At 49.9% G+C, this 19,996-nt stretch overlaps 1 protein-coding gene across 1 annotated transcript in view; it reads left to right on the top strand.

The window, feature by feature from the left end:
- LOC121561920 (annexin A5-like) overlaps positions 1-18,674 on the top strand; it is a 21,183-nt gene extending 2,509 nt beyond the window's left edge. Inside the window, exon 5 of the mRNA XM_045218973.1 lies at positions 18,266-18,674. Within this exon, the coding sequence (XP_045074908.1) occupies positions 18,266-18,328 (63 nt within the window). The 3' untranslated portion in view covers positions 18,329-18,674. The remainder of the gene's footprint in view (positions 1-18,265) is intronic.
- The last annotated feature ends 1,322 nt before the right edge of the window (positions 18,675-19,996 follow it).

Here is a 19,996-nt window from a genome sequence, read left to right as displayed (position 1 = left end):
AGAGTGAAGGAAAAGCAGCCAACAAGTGCTCAGCATATGTGGGAACTCCTTCAAGACTGTTGGAAAAGCATTCCAGGTGAAGCTGGTTGAGAGAATGCCAAGAGTGCGCAAAGCTGTCATCAAGACAAAGGGTTGCTACTTTGAAGAATCTAAAATATATTTTGATTTGTTTAACACTTTTTTGGTTACTACATGTAGAAAATAGTAAAAATAAAGAAAAACCCTTGAATGAGTAGGTGTGTCCAAACTTTTGACTGGTGCTGTATATATACTGTTTATGTCTATCTCTGTGCTCTGGTATACAGGTATACCGGTGCTGACAGGTGTATAAAATCGAGCACACAGCCATGCAATCTCCCATAGACAAACATTGGCAGAATGGCCTTACTGAAGAGCTCAGTGACTTTCAACGTGGCACCGTCATAGGATGTCACCTTTCCAACAAGTCAGTTCGTCCAAATGCCTGCCCTGCTAGAGCTGCCCTAGTCAACTGTAAGTGCTGTTATTGTGAAGTGGAAACGTCCAACGGCTCAGCCCGCGAAGTGGTAGGCCACACGCAAGCTCACAGAACGGGACCGCTGAGTGCTGAAGCGTGTAGCGCGTAAAAATCATCTGTCCTTGGTTTTAACACTCACTACCGACTTCCAAACTGCCTCTGGAAGCAACGTCAGCACAAGAACTGCTCGTCTGGAGCTTCATGAAATGGGTTTCCATGGCCGAGCAGCCGCACACAAGACTAAGCTCACCATGCGCAATGCCAAGCGTCGGCTGGAGTGGTGTAAAGCTCGCCGCCATTGGACTCTGGAGCAGTGGAAACACGTTCTCTGGAGTGATGAATCACGCTTCACCATCTGGCAGTCCAACGGGCGAATCTGGGTTTGGCAGATGCCAGGAGAACGCTACCTGCCTCAATGCATAGTGCCAAGTGTAAAGTTTCGTGGAGGAGGAGTAATGGTCTGGGGCAGTTTTTCATGGTTCGGGCCCCTTAGTTCCAGTGAAGGGAAATCTTAACACTACAGCGTACAATGACATTCTAGACGATTCTGTGCTTCCAACTTTGTGGCATCGAACACAGTAATTATGACAACTTCCGGAGGACGTCCTCCGGCCTATCATAGACAGGACAGTCTGGGAGCACAGATATAACTGGCTGACTGACTGCTGCTGTCTGGGGAGCTCAGATATAACTGGCTGGCTGACTGACTGCTGCCTGAGCAGAGACGAGGCCTATCAGAGACAGGACAGTCTGGGGAGCACAGATATAACTGGCTGGCTGACTGCTGCTGCCTGGGGAGCACATATATAACTGGCTGACTGACTGCTGCTGTCTGGGGAGCACAGATATAACTGGCTGACTGACTGCTGCTGTCTGGGGAGCACAGATATAACTGGCTGGCTGACTGCTGCTGCCTGGGGAGCACAGATATAACTGGCTGACTGACTGCTGCTGTCTGGGGAGCACAGATATAACTGGCTGACTGACTGCTGCTGCCTGAGCAGAGATGAGGCCTATCAGAGACAGGACAGTCTGGGGAGCACAGATATAACTGGCTGACTGACTGCTGCCTGAGCAGAGATGAGGCCTATCAGAGACAGGACAGTCTGGGGAGCACAGATATAACTGGCTGACTGACTGCTGCTGTCTGGGGAGCACAGATATAACTGGCTGACTGACTGCTGCCTGAGCAGAGATGAGGCCTATCAGAGACAGGACAGTCTGGGGGAGCACAGATATAACTGGCTGACTGACTGCTGCAGTCTGGGGAGCACAGATATAACTGGCTGACTGACTGCTGCTGTCTGGGGAGCACAGATATAACTGGCTGACTGACTGCTGCTGCCTGAGCAGAGACGAGGCCTATCAGAGACAGGACAGTCTGGGAGCACAGATATAACTGGCTGACTGACTGCTGCTGTCTGGGGAGCACAGATATAACTGGCTGACTGACTGCTGCTGCTCTGGGAGCACAGATATAACTGGCTGACTGACTGCTGCTGTCTGGGGGAGCACAGATATAACTGGCTGACTGACTGCTGCTGTCTGGGGAGCACAGATATAACTGGCTGGCTGACTGCTGCTGCCTGAGCAGAGATGAGGCCTATCAGAGACAGGACAGTCTGGGGAGCACAGATATAACTGGCTGACTGACTGCTGCTGCCTGGGGAGCACAGATATAACTGGCTGACTGACTGACTGCTGCCTGAGCAGAGACGAGGCCTATCAACAGGACAGTCTGGGGAGCACAGATATAACTGGCTGGCTGACTGCTGCTGCCTGGGGAGCACAGATATAACTGGCTGACTGACTGCTGCCTGAGCAGAGATGAGGCCTATCAGAGACAGGACAGTCTGGGGAGCACAGATATAACTGGCTGACTGACTGCTGCTGCCTGGGGAGCACAGATATAACTGGCTGACTGACTGCTGCTGCCTGGGGAGCACAGATATAACTGGCTGACTGACTGACTGCTGCCTGAGCAGAGACGAGGCCTATCAGAGACAGGACAGTCTGGGGAGCACAGATATAACTGGCTGACTGACTGCTGCTGTCTGGGGAGCACAGATATAACTGGCTGACTGACTGCTGCTGCCTGAGCAGAGATGAGGCCTATCAGAGACAGGACAGTCTGGGGAGCACAGATATAACTGGCTGACTGACTGCTGCTGTCTGGGGAGCACAGATATAACTGGCTGACTGACTGCTGCTGTCTGGGGGAGCACAGATATAACTGGCTGACTGACTGCTGCCTGGGGAGCACAGATATAACTGGCTGGCTGACTGCTGCTGTCTGGGGAGCACAGATATAACTGGCTGGCTGACTGCTGCAGTCTGGGGAGCACAGATATAACTGACTGACTGACTGCTGCCTGAGCAGAGACGAGGCCTATCAGAGACAGGACAGTCTGGGGAGCACAGATATAACTGGCTGACTGACTGCTGCTGTCTGGGGAGCACAGATATAACTGGCTGACTGACTGCTGCTGTCTGGGGAGCACAGATATAACTGGCTGACTGACTGCTGCTGCCTGAGACAGCCTATCAGTCTGGGGAGCACAGATATAACTGGCTGACTGACTGCTGCTGTCTGGGGAGCACAGATATAACTGGCTGACTGACTGCTGCTGCCTGAGCAGAGACGAGGCCTATCAGAGACAGGACAGTCTGGGGAGCACAGATATAACTGGCTGACTGACTGCTGCTGCCTGGGGGAGCACAGATATAACTGGCTGGCTGACTGCTGCTGTCTGGGGAGCACAGATATAACTGGCTGGCTGACTGCTGCTGTCTGGGGAGCACAGATATAACTGGCTGACTGACTGCTGCCTGAGCAGAGACGAGGCCTATCAGAGACAGGACAGTCTGGGGGAGCACAGATATAACTGGCTGACTGACTGCTGCTGCCTGGGGAGCACAGATATAACTGGCTGACTGACTGCTGCTGCCTGGGGAGCACAGATATAACTGGCTGACTGACTGCTGCTGCCTGAGCAGAGACGAGGCCTATCAGAGACAGGACAGTCTGGGGAGCACAGATATAACTGGCTGACTGACTGCTGCTGCCTGGGGAGCACAGATATAACTGGCTGACTGACTGCTGCTGCCTGGGGAGCACAGATATAACTGGCTGACTGACTGCTGCTGCCTGAGCAGAGACGAGGCCTATCAGAGACAGGACAGTCTGGGGAGCACAGATATAACTGGCTGACTGACTACTGCTGTCTGGGGAGCACAGATATAACTGGCTGACTGACTGCTGCTGTCTGGGGAGCACAGATATAACTGGCTGACTGACTGCTGCCTGAGCAGAGATGAGGCCTATCAGAGACAGGACAGTCTGGGGAGCACAGATATAACTGGCTGACTGACTGCTGCTGTCTGGGGAGCACAGATATAACTGGCTGGCTGACTGACTGCTGCCTGAGCAGAGATGAGGCCTATCAGAGACAGGACAGTCTGGGGAGCACAGATATAACTGGCTGACTGACTGACTGCTGCCTGAGGAGCACAGATATAACTGGCTGACTGACTGCTGCTGTCTGGGGAGCACAGATATAACTGGCTGACTGACTGCTGCCTGAGCAGAGATGAGGCCTATCAGAGACAGGACAGTCTGGGGAGCACAGCTATAACTGGCTGACTGACTGCTGCCTGAGCAGAGACGAGGCCTATCAGAGACAGGACAGTCTGGGGAGCACAGATATAACTGGCTGGCTGACTGCTGCTGTCTGGGGAGCACAGATATAACTGGCTGGCTGACTGCTGCTGTCTGGGGAGCACAGATATAACTGGCTGGCTGACTGCTGCTGTCTGGGGAGCACAGATATAACTGGCTGACTGACTGCTGCTGTCTGGGGAGCACAGATATAACTTGCTGACTGACTGACTGCTGCCTGAGCAGAGATGAGGCCTATCAGAGACAGGACAGTCTGGGGAGCACAGATATAACTGGCTGACTGCTGCTGCCTGAGCAGAGACGAGGCCTATCAGAGACAGGACAGTCTGGGGAGCACAGATATAACTGGCTGACTGACTGCTGCTGTCTGGGGAGCACAGATATAACTGGCTGACTGACTGACTGCTGCCTGAGCAGAGATGAGGCCTATCAGAGACAGACAGTCTGGGGAGCACAGATATAACTGGCTGACTGACTGCTGCTGTCTGGGGAGCACAGATATAACTGGCTGACTGACTGACTGCTGCCTGAGCAGAGATGAGGCCTATCAGAGACAGGACAGTCTGGGGAGCACAGATATAACTGGCTGACTGACTGCTGCTGCCTGGGGAGCACAGATATAACTGGCTGACTGACTGACTGCTGCCTGAGCAGAGATGAGGCCTATCAGAGACAGGACAGTCTGGGGAGCACAGATATAACTGGCTGACTGACTGCTGCTGTCTGGGGAGCACAGATATAACTGGCTGACTGACTGACTGCTGCCTGAGCAGAGATGAGGCCTATCAGAGACAGGACAGTCTGGGGAGCACAGATATAACTGGCTGGCTGACTGCTGCTGTCTGGGGAGCACAGATATAACTGGCTGACTGACTGCTGCTGTCTGGGGAGCACAGATATAACTGGCTGACTGACTGACTGCTGCCTGAGCAGAGATGAGGCCTATCAGAGACAGGACAGTCTGGGGAGCACAGATATAACTGGCTGACTGCTGCTGCCTGAGCAGAGACGAGGCCTATCAGAGACAGGACAGTCTGGGGAGCACAGATATAACTGGCTGACTGACTGCTGCTGTCTGGGGAGCACAGATATAACTGGCTGACTGACTGACTGCTGCCTGAGCAGAGATGAGGCCTATCAGAGACAGGACAGTCTGGGGAGCACAGATATAACTGGCTGACTGACTGCTGCTGTCTGGGGAGCACAGATATAACTGGCTGACTGACTGACTGCTGCCTGAGCAGAGATGAGGCCTATCAGAGACAGGCAGTCTGGGGAGCACAGATATAACTGGCTGACTGACTGCTGCTGCCTGGGGAGCACAGATATAACTGGCTGACTGACTGACTGCTGCCTGAGCAGAGATGAGGCCTATCAGAGACAGGACAGTCTGGAGAGCACAGATATAACTGGCTGACTGACTGCTGCTGTCTGGGGAGCACAGATATAACTGGCTGACTGACTGACTGCTGCCTGAGCAGAGATGAGGCCTATCAGAGACAGGACAGTCTGGGGGAGCACAGATATAACTGGCTGACTGACTGCTGCTGCCTGGGGAGCACAGATATAACTGGCTGACTGACTGCTGCTGTCTGGGGAGCACAGATATAACTGGCTGACTGCTGCTGCCTGAGCAGAGACGAGGCCTATCAGAGACAGGACAGTCTGGGGAGCACAGATATAACTGGCTGACTGACTGCTGCTGTCTGGGGAGCACAGATATAACTGGCTGGCTGACTGCTGCTGCCTGAGGAGCACAGATATAACTGGCTGGCTGACTGCTGCTGCCTGAGGAGCACAGATATAACTGGCTGACTGACTGCTGCTGTCTGGGGAGCACAGATATAACTGGCTGGCTGACTGCTGCTGCCTGAGGAGCACAGATATAACTGGCTGACTGACTGCTGCCTGAGCAGAGACGAGGCCTATCAGAGACAGGACAGTCTGGGGAGCACAGATATAACTGGCTGACTGACTGCTGCTGTCTGAGCAGAGATGAGGCCTATCAGAGACAGGACAGTCTGGGGAGCACAGATATAACTGGCTGACTGACTGCTGCAGTCTGGGGAGCACAGATATAACTGGCTGACTGACTGCTGCTGTCTGGGGAGCACAGATATAACTGGCTGACTGACTGCTGCTGCCTGGGGAGCACAGATATAACTGGCTGGCTGACTGCTGCTGTCTGGGGAGCACAGATATAACTGGCTGACTGACTGCTGCTGTCTGGGGAGCACAGATATAACTGGCTGACTGACTGCTGCCTGAGCAGAGACGAGGCCTATCAGAGACAGGACAGTCTGGGGAGCACAGATATAACTGGCTGACTGACTGCTGCTGTCTGGGGGAGCACAGATATAACTGGCTGACTGACTGCTGCTGCCTGGGGAGCACAGATATAACTGGCTGGCTGACTGCTGCTGTCTGGGGAGCACAGATATAACTGGCTGACTGACTGCTGCTGTCTGGGGGAGCACAGATATAACTGGCTGACTGACTGCTGCTGTCTGGGGAGCACAGATATAACTGACTGACTGACTGCTGCTGTCTGGGGAGCACAGATATAACTGGCTGGCTGACTGACTGCTGCTGTCTGGGGAGCACAGATATAACTGGCTGACTGACTGCTGCTGCCTGAGCAGAGATGAGGCCTATCAGAGACAGGACAGTCTGGGGAGCACAGATATAACTGGCTGACTGACTGCTGCTGCCTGGGGAGCACAGATATAACTGGCTGACTGACTGCTGCTGCCTGGGGAGCACAGATATAACTGGCTGACTGACTGCTGCCTGAGCAGAGATGAGGCCTATCAGAGACAGGACAGTCTGGGGAGCACAGATATAACTGGCTGACTGACTGCTGCTGTCTGGGGAGCACAGATATAACTGGCTGGCTGACTGCTGCTGCCTGAGCAGAGATGAGGCCTATCAGAGACAGGACAGTCTGGGGAGCACAGATATAACTGGCTGACTGACTGCTGCCTGAGCAGAGATGAGGCCTATCATAGACAGGACAGTCTGGGGAGCACAGATATAACTGGCTGACTGACTGCTGCTGTCTGGGGAGCACAGATATAACTGGCTGACTGCTGCTGCCTGAGCAGAGACGAGGCCTATCATAGACAGGACAGTCTGGGGAGCACAGATATAACTGGCTGACTGACTGCTGCTGCCTGGGGAGCACAGATATAACTGGCTGGCTGACTGCTGCTGTCTGGGGAGCACAGATATAACTGGCTGGCTGACTGCTGCTGTCTGGGGGAGCACAGATATAACTGGCTGACTGACTGCTGCTGTCTGGGGAGCACAGATATAACTGGCTGACTGACTGCTGCTGTCTGGGGAGCACAGATATAACTGGCTGACTGACTGCTGCTGCCTGGGGAGCACAGATATAACTGGCTGGCTGACTGCTGCTGCCTGGGGAGCACAGATATAACTGGCTGACTGACTGCTGCTGTCTGGGGAGCACAGATATAACTGGCTGACTGACTGCTGCCTGAGCAGAGATGAGGCCTATCAGAGACAGGACAGTCTGGGGAGCACAGATATAACTGGCTGACTGACTGCTGCTGTCTGGGGAGCACAGATATAACTGGCTGGCTGACTGCTGCTGCCTGGGGAGCACAGATATAACTGGCTGACTGACTGCTGCTGTCTGGGGAGCACAGATATAACTGGCTGACTGACTGCTGCCTGAGCAGAGACGAGGCCTATCAGAGACAGGACAGTCTGGGGAGCACAGATATAACTGGCTGACTGACTGCTGCTGTCTGGGGAGCACAGATATAACTGGCTGACTGACTGCTGCTGTCTGGGGAGCACAGATATAACTGGCTGACTGACTGCTGCTGCCTGGGGAGCACAGATATAACTGGCTGACTGACTGCTGCTGCCTGAGCAGAGACGAGGCCTATCACAGACAGGACAGTCTGGGGAGCACAGATATAACTGGCTGACTGACTGCTGCTGCCTGGGGAGCACATATATAACTGGCTGACTGACTGCTGCTGTCTGGGGAGCACAGATATAACTGGCTGACTGACTGCTGCTGTCTGGGGAGCAAAGATATAACTGGCTGACTGACTGCTGCTGCCTGAGCAGAGATGAGAGGATGACTTTAAGGAATTTAAAAATAATAACGTTTTCAAATAAAAACTAAGTAATATACACAACTGAAATATTTGATTATTTCACAGTAATTTACTGTTGTTCTATTGATGTCTACCCAATGTGGACCTGACAGAGACAATGGAATATTTTAATGTTTTGGCAATTGAATGTTCACTATTTTTGGCTTTGGTCACTTTACCCCTACCTACATGTACAAATTACCTTGACTAACCTGTACCCCAGCCCATTGACCCGGTACTGGTACCCCCTGTATATAGCCTCATTATTACCTGGACTAACCTGTACCCCAGCCCATTGACTAGGTACTGGTACCCCCTGTATATAGCCTCATTATTACCTTGACTAACCTGTACCCACACACATTGACTCAGTACCGGTACCCCCTGTATATAGCCTCATTATTACCTGGACTAACCTGTACCCCAGCCCATTGACCCGGTACTGGTACCCCCTGTATATAGCCTCATTATTACCTGGACTAACCTGTACCCCAGCCCATTGACCCGGTACCGGTACCCCCTGTATATAGCCTCATTATTACCTGGACTAACCTGGACCCCCACATTGACTAGGTACTGGTACCCCCTGTATATAGCCTCATTATTACCTGGACTAACCTGTACCCCCACACATTGACTAGGTACCGGTACCCCCTGTATATAGCCTCATTATTACCTTGACTAACCTGTACCCCAGCCCATTGACTAGGTACTGGTACCCCCTGTATATAGCCTCATTATTACCTGGACTAACCTGTACCCCAGCCCATTGACTAGGTACTGGTACCCCCTGTATATAGCCTCATTATTACCTTGACTAACCTGTACCCCCACACATTGACTAGGTACCGGTACCCCCTGTATATAGCCTCATTATTACCTTGACTAACCTGTACCCCCACATTGACCCGGTACCGGTACCCCCTGTATATAGCCTCATTATTACCTGGACTAACCTGTACCCCCCCACATTGACTAGGTACTGGTACCCCCTGTATATAGCCTCATTATTACCTGGACTAACCTGTACCCCCACACATTGACTAGGTACTGGTACCCCCTGTATATAGCCTCATTATTACCTGGACTAACCTGTACCCCCAGCCCATTGACTAGGTACTGGTACCCCCTGTATATAGCCTCATTATTACCTGGACTAACCTGTACCCCAGCCCATTGACTAGGTACCGGTACCCCCTGTATATAGCCACGGTATTACCTGGACTAACCTGTACCCCCACATTGACTAGGTACTGGTACCCCCTGTATATAGCCTCATTATTACCTGGACTAACCTGTACCCCCACACATTGACTAGGTACTGGTACCCCCTGTATATAGCCTCATTATTACCTGGACTAACCTGTACCCCCACATTGACTAGGTACTGGTACCCCCTGTATATAGCCTCATTATTACCTTGACTAACCTGTACCCCATCCCATTGACTAGGTACTGGTACCCCCTGTATATAGCCTCATTATTACCTGGACTAACCTGTTCCCCACATTGACTAGGTACCGGTACCCCCTGTATATAGCCTCGTTATTACCTGGACTAACCTGTACCCCCACATTGACTAGGTACCGGTACCCCCTGTATATAGCCTCATTATTACCTGGACTAACCTGTACCCACACATTGACTAGGTACCGGTACCCCCTGTATATAGCCTCATTATTACCTTGACTAACCTGTACCCCCCCACATTGACTAGGTACTGGTACCCCCTGTATATAGCCTCATTATTACCTTGACTAACCTGTACCCCCACACATTGACTAGGTACCGGTACCCCCTCTATATAGCCTCATTATTACCTGGACTAACCTGTACCCCCACATTGACTAGGTACTGGTACCCCCTGTATATAGCCTCATTATTACCTGGACTAACCTGTACCCCAGCCCATTGACTAGGTACCGGTACCCCCTGTATATAGCCTCATTATTACCTGGACTAACCTGTACCCCCACACATTGACTAGGAACTGGTACCCCCTGTATATAGCCTCATTATTACCTGGACTAACCTGTACCCCCACATTGACTAGGTACTGGTTCCCCCTGTATATAGCCTCATTATTACCTGGACTAACCTGTACCCCCAGCCCATTGACTAGGTACTGGTACCCCCTGTATATAGCCTCATTATTACCTGGACTAACCTGTACCCCAGCCCATTGACTAGGTACTGGTACCCCTGTATATAGCCTCATTATTACCTGGACTAACCTGTACCCCCACATTGACTAGGTACTGGTACCCCCTGTATATAGCCTCATTATTACCTGGACTAACCTGTACCCCAGCCCATTGACTAGGTACTGGTACCCCCTGTATATAGCCTCATTATTACCTGGACTAACCTGTACCCCAGCCCATTGACTAGGTACTGGTACCCCCTGTATATAGCCTCATTATTACCTGGACTAACCTGTACCCCCCACATTGACTAGGTACTGGTACCCCTGTATATAGCCTCATTATTACCTGGACTAACCTGTACCCCAGCCCATTGACTAGGTACTGGTACCCCCTGTATATAGCCTCATTATTACCTGGACTAACCTGTACCCCCCCACATTGACCCGGTACCGGTACCCCCTGTATATAGCCTCATTATTACCTGGACTAACCTGTACCCCAGCCCATTGACTAGGTACTGGTACCCCCTTGTATATAGCCTCATTATTACCTGGACTAACCTGTACCCCCACATTGACTAGGTACTGGTACCCCCTGTATATAGCCTCATTATTACCTGGACTAACCTGTACCCCAGCCCATTGACTAGGTACTGGTACCCCCTGTATATAGCCTCATTATTACCTGGACTAACCTGTACCCCCCACATTGACCCGGTACCGTTCCCCCTGTATATAGCCTCATTATTACCTGGACTAACCTGTACCCCCACATTGACTAGGTACTGGTACCCCCTGTATATAGCCTCATTATTACCTGGACTAACCTGTACCCCCCCACATTGACTAGGTACTGGTACCCCCTGTATATAGCCTCATTATTACCTGGACTAACCTGTACCCCCACATTGACTAGGTACTGGTACCCCCTGTATATAGCCTCATTATTACCTGGACTAACCTGTACCCCCACATTGACTAGGTACTGGTACCCCCTGTATATAGCCTCATTATTACCTGGACTAACCTGTACCCCAGCCCATTGACTCGGTACCGGTACCCCCTGTATATAGCCTCATTATTACCTGGACTAACCTGTACCCCAGCCCATTGACTAGGTACTGGTACCCCCTGTATATAGCCTCATTATTACCTGGACTAACCTGTACCCCCCACATTGACTAGGTACTGGTACCCCCTGTATATAGCCTCATTATTACCTGGACTAACCTGTACCCCAGCCCATTGACTAGGTACTGGTATCTCCTGTATATAGCCTCATTATTACCTGGACTAACCTGTACCCCAGCCCATTGACTAGGTACTGGTACCCCCTGTATATAGCCTCATTATTACCTGGACTAACCTGTACCCCCCATTGACTAGGTACTGGTACCCCCTGTATATAGCCTCATTATTACCTGGACTAACCTGTACCCCAGCCCATTGACTAGGTACTGGTACCCCCTGTATATAGCCTCATTATTACCTGGACTAACCTGTACCCCCACACATTGACTAGGTACTGGTACCCCCTGTATATAGCCTCATTATTACCTGGACTAACCTGTACCCCCACATTGACTAGGTACTGGTACCCCCTGTATATAGCCTCATTATTACCTGGACTAACCTGTACCCCAGCCCATTGACTAGGTACTGGTACCCCTGTATATAGCCTCATTATTACCTGGACTAACCTGTACCCCCAGCCCATTGACTAGGTACTGGTACCCCCTGTATATAGCCTCATTATTACCTGGACTAACCTGTACCCCAGCCCATTGACTAGGTACTGGTACCCCTGTATATAGCCTCATTATTACCTGGACTAACCTGTACCCCAGCCCATTGACTCGGTACCGGTACCCCCTGTATATAGCCTCATTATTACCTGGACTAACCTGTACCCCAGCCCATTGACTAGGTACTGGTACCCCCTGTATATAGCCTCATTATTACCTGGACTAACCTGTACCCCCCACATTGACTAGGTACTGGTACCCCCTGTATATAGCCTCATTATTACCTGGACTAACCTGTACCCCCACATTGACTAGGTACTGGTACCCCCTGTATATAGCCTCATTATTACCTGGACTAACCTGTACCCCAGCCCATTGACTAGGTACTGGTACCCCCTGTATATAGCCTCATTATTACCTGGACTAACCTGTACCCCAGCCCATTGACTAGGTACTGGTACCCCCTGTATATAGCCTCATTATTACCTGGACTAACCTGTACCCCCACACATTGACTAGGTACTGGTACCCCCTGTATATAGCCTCATTATTACCTGGACTAACCTGTACCCCAGCCCATTGACTAGGTACTGGTACCCTGTATATAGCCTCATTATTACCTGGACTAACCTGTACCCCAGCCCATTGACTAGGTACTGGTACCCCCTGTATATAGCCTCATTATTACCTTGACTAACCTGTACCCCCCCACATTGACTAGGTACTGGTACCCCCTGTATATAGCCTCATTATTACCTGGACTAACCTGTACCCCAGCCCATTGACTAGGTACTGGTACCCCCTGTATATAGCCTCATTATTACCTGGACTAACCTGTACCCCCCCATTGACTAGGTACTGGTACCCCTGTATATAGCCTCATTATTACCTGGACTAACCTGTACCCCAGCCCATTGACTAGGTACTGGTACCCTCTGTATATAGCCTCATTATTACCTGGACTAACCTGTACCCCACCATTGACTAGGTACTGGTACCCCCTGTATATAGCCTCATTATTACCTTGACTAACCTGTACCCCACCCATTGACTAGGTACTGGTACCCCTGTATATAGCCTCATTATTACCTGGACTAACCTGTACCCCAGCCCATTGACTAGGTACTGGTATCTCCTGTATATAGCCTCATTATTACCTGGACTAACCTGTACCCCAGCCCATTGACTAGGTACTGGTACCCCCTGTATATAGCCTCATTATTACCTTGACTAACCTGTACCCCCCCACATTGACTAGGTACTGGTACCCCCTGTATATAGCCTCATTATTACCTGGACTAACCTGTACCCCAGCCCATTGACTAGGTACTGGTACCCCCTGTATATAGCCTCATTATTACCTGGACTAACCTGTACCCCCAGCTCCATTGACTAGGTACTGGTACCCCCTGTATATAGCCTCATTATTACCTGGACTAACCTGTACCCCAGCCCATTGACTAGGTACTGGTACCCCTGTATATAGCCTCATTATTACCTGGACTAACCTGTACCCCCCACATTGACTAGGTACTGGTACCCCCTGTATATAGCCTCATTATTACCTGGACTAACCTGTACCCCCCCACATTGACTAGGTACTGGTACCCCCTGTATATAGCCTCATTATTACCTGGACTAACCTGTACCCCAGCCCATTGACTCGGTACCGGTACCCCCTGTATATAGCCTCATTATTACCTGGACTAACCTGTACCCCAGCCCATTGACTAGGTACTGGTACCCCCCTGTATATAGCCTCATTATTACCTGGACTAACCTGTACCCCCACATTGACTAGGTACTGGTACCCCCTGTATATAGCCTCATTATTACCTGGACTAACCTGTACCCCAGCCCATTGACTAGGTACTGGTACCCCCTGTATATAGCCTCATTATTACCTGGACTAACCTGTACCCCAGCCCATTGACTAGGTACTGGTACCCCTGTATATAGCCTCATTATTACCTGGACTAACCTGTACCCCCACATTGACTAGGTACTGGTACCCCCTGTATATAGCCTCATTATTACCTGGACTAACCTGTACCCCAGCCCATTGACTAGGTACTGGTACCCCCTGTATATAGCCTCATTATTACCTGGACTAACCTGTACCCCAGCCCATTGACTAGGTACTGGTACCCCTGTATATAGCCTCATTATTACCTGGACTAACCTGTACCCCCCACATTGACTAGGTACTGGTACCCCCTGTATATAGCCTCATTATTACCTGGACTAACCTGTACCCCAGCCCATTGACTAGGTACTGGTACCCCCTGTATATAGCCTCATTATTACCTGGACTAACCTGTACCCCAGCACATTGACTAGGTACTGGTACCCCCTGTATATAGCCTCATTATTACCTGGACTAACCTGTACCCCCACCCATTGACTAGGTACTGGTACCCCCTGTATATAGCCTCATTATTACCTGGACTAACCTGTACCCCCAGCCCATTGACTAGGTACTGGTACCCCCTGTATATAGCCTCATTATTACCTGGACTAACCTGTACCCCAGCCCATTGACTAGGTACTGGTACCCCCTGTATATAGCCTCATTATTACCTGGACTAACCTGTACCCCAGCCCATTGACTAGGTACTGGTACCCCCTGTATATAGCCTCATTATTACCTGGACTAACCTGTACCCCCCCCCATTGACTAGGTACTGGTACCCCCTGTATATAGCCTCATTATTACCTGGACTAACCTGTACCCCCCCCCATTGACTAGGTACTGGTACCCCCTGTATATAGCCTCATTATTACCTGGACTAACCTGTACCCCACCATTGACTAGGTACTGGTACCCCCTGTATATAGCCTCATTATTACCTGGACTAACCTGTACCCCAGCCCATTGACTAGGTACTGGTACCCCCTGTATATAGCCTCATTATTACCTTGACTAACCTGTACCCCCACACATTGACTAGGTACTGGTACCCCCTGTATATAGCCTCATTATTACCTGGACTAACCTGTACCCCAGCCCATTGACTAGGTACTGGTACCCCCTGTATATAGCCTCATTATTACCTGGACTAACCTGTACCCCAGCCCATTGACTAGGTACTGGTACCCCCTGTATATAGCCTCATTATTACCTTGACTAACCTGTACCCCCACCATTGACTAGGTACTGGTATCTCCCTGTATATAGCCTCATTATTACCTGGACTAACCTGTACCCCAGCCCATTGACTAGGTACTGGTACCCCTGTATATAGCCTCATTATTACCTTGACTAACCTGTACCCCAGCCCATTGACTAGGTACTGGTACCCCCTGTATATAGCCTCATTATTACCTGGACTAACCTGTACCCCAGCCCATTGACTAGGTACTGGTATCTTCTATATATAGCCTCATTATTACCTGGACTAACCTGTACCCCAGCCCATTGACTAGGTACTGGTACCCCCTGTATATAGCCTCATTATTACCTTGACTAACCTGTACCCCCCCACATTGACAAGGTACTGGTACCCCCTGTATATAGCCTCATTATTACCTGGACTAACCTGTACCCCAGCCCATTGACTAGGTACTGGTACCCCCTGTATATAGCCTCATTATTACCTGGACTAACCTGTACCCCAGCCCATTGACTAGGTACTGGTACCCCCTGTATATAGCCTCATTATTACCTGGACTAACCTGTACCCCAGCCCATTGACTAGGTACTGGTACCCCCTGTATATAGCCTCATTATTACCTGGACTAACCTGTACCCCCCCACATTGACTAGGTACTGGTACCCCCTGTATATAGCCTCATTATTACCTGGACTAACCTGTACCCCCCCACATTGACTAGGTACTGGTACCCCCTGTATATAGCCTCATTATTACCTGGACTAACCTGTACCCCAGCCCATTGACTAGGTACTGGTACCCCCTGTATATAGCCTCATTATTACCTGGACTAACCTGTACCCCCACATTGACCCGGTACCGGTACCCCCTGTATATAGCCTCATTATTACCTGGACTAACCTGTACCCCAGCCCATTGACCCGGTACTGGTACCCCTTGTATATAGCCTCATTATTACCTGGACTAACCTGTACCCCAGCCCATTGACTAGGTACTGGTACCCAATGTATATAGCCTCATTATTACCTGGACTAACCTGTACCCCAGCCCATTGACTAGGTACTGGTATCTCCTGTATATAGCCTCATTATTACCTGGACTAACCTGTACCCCAGCCCATTGACTAGGTACTGGTACCCCCTGTATATAGCCTCATTATTACCTGGACTAACCTGTACCCCAGCCCATTGACTAGGTACTGGTACCCCCTGTATATAGCCTCATTATTACCTGGACTAACCTGTACCCCAGCCCATTGACTAGGTACCGGTACCCCCTGTATATAGCCTCATTATTACCTGGACTAACCTGTACCCCCACATTGACTAGGTACTGGTACCCCCTGTATATAGCCTCATTATTACCTGGACTAACCTGTACCCCCCCACATTGACCCGGTACCGGTACCCCCTGTATATAGCCTCATTATTACCTGGACTAACCTGTACCCCAGCCCATTGACTAGGTACTGGTACCCCCTGTATATAGCCTCATTATTACCTGGACTAACCTGTACCCCAGCCCATTGACTAGGTACTGGTACCCCCTGTATATAGCCTCATTATTACCTGGACTAACCTGTACCCCCCCACATTGACTAGGTACTGGTACCCCCTGTATATAGCCTCATTATTACCTTGACTAACCTGTACCCCCCCACATTGACCCGGTACCGGTACCCCCTGTATATAGCCTCATTATTACCTGGACTAACCTGTACCCCAGCCCATTGACTAGGTACTGGTATCTCTCTGTATATAGCCTCATTATTACCTGGACTAACCTGTACCCCCACATTGACTAGGTACTGGTACCCCCTGTATATAGCCTCATTATTACCTGGACTAACCTGTACCCCAGCCCATTGACTAGGTACTGGTACCCCCTGTATATAGCCTCATTATTACCTGGACTAACCTGTACCCCCACATTGACTAGGTACTGGTACCCCCTGTATATAGCCTCATTATTACCTGGACTAACCTTTACCCCCCCACATTGACTAGGTACCGGTACCCCCTGTATATAGCCTCATTATTACCTGGACTAACCTGTACCCCCCCAGCCCATTGACTAGGTACTGGTACCCCCTGTATATAGCCTCATTATTACCTGGACTAACCTGTACCCCAGCCCATTGACCCGGTACCGGTACCCCCTGTATATAGCCTCATTATTACCTGGACTAACCTGTACCCCAGCCCATTGACTAGGTACCGGTACCCCCTGTATATAGCCTCATTATTACCTGGACTAACCTGTACCCCAGCCCATTGACTAGGTACCGGTACCCCCTGTATATAGCCTCATTATTACCTGGACTAACCTGTACCCCAGCCCATTGACTAGGTACTGGTACCCCTGTATATAGTCTCATTATTACCTGGACTAACCTGTACCCCAGCCCATTGACTCGGTACTGGTACCCCTGTATATAGCCTCATTATTACCTGGACTAACCTGTACCCCAGCCCATTGACTCGGTACCGGTACCCCCTGTATATAGCCTCATTATTACCTGGACTAACCTGTACCCCCACATTGACCCGGTACTGGGACCCCCTGTATATAGCCTCATTATTGTTATTTTATTGTGTTAGTTTTTATTAATTTTTTACTTTTATTTAATTTAGTATTTTCTTAACTCTATTTCTTGAACTGCATTGTTCGTTAAGGGCTTGTAAGTCAGCATTTCACGGTAAGGTCAACACCTGTTGTATTCGGTGCATGTGACAAATAAAATTTGATTTGATTTGAAATCATTGTAACGTCATTATTTCATAATGCATTTCATTTTTTTTTTACTCTATCGAAATCGAAAACCGTGATTATTTTTTAATAACCGAAACCGGACCGACCTCAAAAAGCAGTAATCGCTCAGCACTACAGGCCAGTAATGTGGAGCGAATGCAATGTTGCTGATCCTCTGTGTTTTCCAATGTGTGTGTTTCAGGGTGATACTTCTGGTGACTACCGTAAGGCCCTCCTCCTGCTCTGTGGTGGCGATGACGCGTAACCGTGGCGATGACCCCTGAAGGGGGGCGGGACCCGGAGAGACCTCCGCTCTGACTGGCCCCTCTAGCGGTCAATCACTCTCTGAGTCCCGTGTCAGCCAATAGGAGAGCTCTGCTGGCCCAGTGCAGCCCTGTGATAGGTTATGAGTGATAAGACTTTAACCCTGTGTGTTTCTGTCAGGTAGCTAACATCCTTTCAGCTTTACTCTGCTTCAGATCTACAGCATTAAAGTCATATTAATGCCAGAAGTCATTTTATATATATCAGTAATGTAACAACCAAAGACTGTTTTAATGTTTTACTGTTTGTAAGGCAACACTGAAGACGTAATAAAGGTTTTAATAGCAGGTTTGTAGTGAGACGTGTCTGTCTGTGTCTGTGTAGTGAGATCACATGGTCACTAGGAGACACAACTGTTTAAACTTTTATTCATTGATCCGTAGTTTGAGGTTTTATTGTGATTACAACAACACATGATACGCAGTCATCTAAAATAACATCTGACAGACAAACAAACAACTACATTCAATTCAAGAAGTACACTGAAATTCTAATTCTCTACAATTCATTTCAATGAGGAACATTTCTAATTGGACTTGGGTTTACATTCTCAACTGACTGCAATTGAAATGGTATTGACCCCAACCCTGATTATCTCTGCTTTTGTAAAACCTCAATTCTTGACTGTCGCTACTTATCAGGACTGATACGCACACACAGGATCATCGGGTTTAGGCGAGTGCCCCGTTTATTGTCTGGCAGTAAAGCACACGACGTAGGTGTTGAAGTTAGAATCAGACCGTTATGAATGAACATTCCTCCAGCTCCGTCTTCACCATAATAATCATTAACGGAAGGGAACTCAAACATGGCAGCCAAGGTGAACTGGACACCAGACCAATACCAGTTTATACCAGGAGAGGGACTGGACACCAGACCAATACCAGTTTATACCAGGAGAGGGACTGGACACCAGACCAATACCAGTTTATACCAGGAGAGGGACTGGACACCAGTCCAATACCAGTTTATACCAGGAGAGGGACTGGACACCAGACCAATACCAGTTTATACCAGGAGAGGGACTGGACACCAGACCAATACCAGTTTATACCAGGAGAGGGACTGGACACCAGACCAATACCAGTTTATACCAGCAGAGGGACTGGACACCAGACCAATACCAGTTTATACCAGGAGAGGGACTGGACACCAGACCAATACCAGTTTATACCAGGAGAGGGACTGGACACCAGACCAATACCAGTTTATACCAGCAGAGGGACTGGACACCAGACCAATACCAATTTATACCAGGATAGGGACTGGACACCAGACCAATACCAGTTTATACCAGGAGAGGGACTGGACACCAGACCAATACCAGTTTATACCAGCAGAGGGAGTGGACACCAGACCAATACCAGTTTATACCAGCAGAGGGACTGAAAGGCCCCAGAGTCTGCAACACAACTAAGCAAGGGGCACCACCAAGCATATGGAAGAAGGTACTCTGGTCAGATGAGACTAAAATTGAGCTTTTTGGCCATCAAGGAAAACGCTATGTCTGGCGCAAACCCAACACCTCTCATCACCCCGAGAACACCATCCCCACAGTGAAGCATGGTGGGGATGCTGTGGGGATGTTTTTAATTGGCAGGGACTGGGA

Source organism: Coregonus clupeaformis, unplaced genomic scaffold, assembly GCF_020615455.1.
Source record: "Coregonus clupeaformis isolate EN_2021a unplaced genomic scaffold, ASM2061545v1 scaf1941, whole genome shotgun sequence".
Classification (NCBI taxonomy): domain Eukaryota; kingdom Metazoa; phylum Chordata; class Actinopteri; order Salmoniformes; family Salmonidae; genus Coregonus; species Coregonus clupeaformis.
This window is presented reverse-complemented; position numbering and strand designations above follow the sequence as displayed.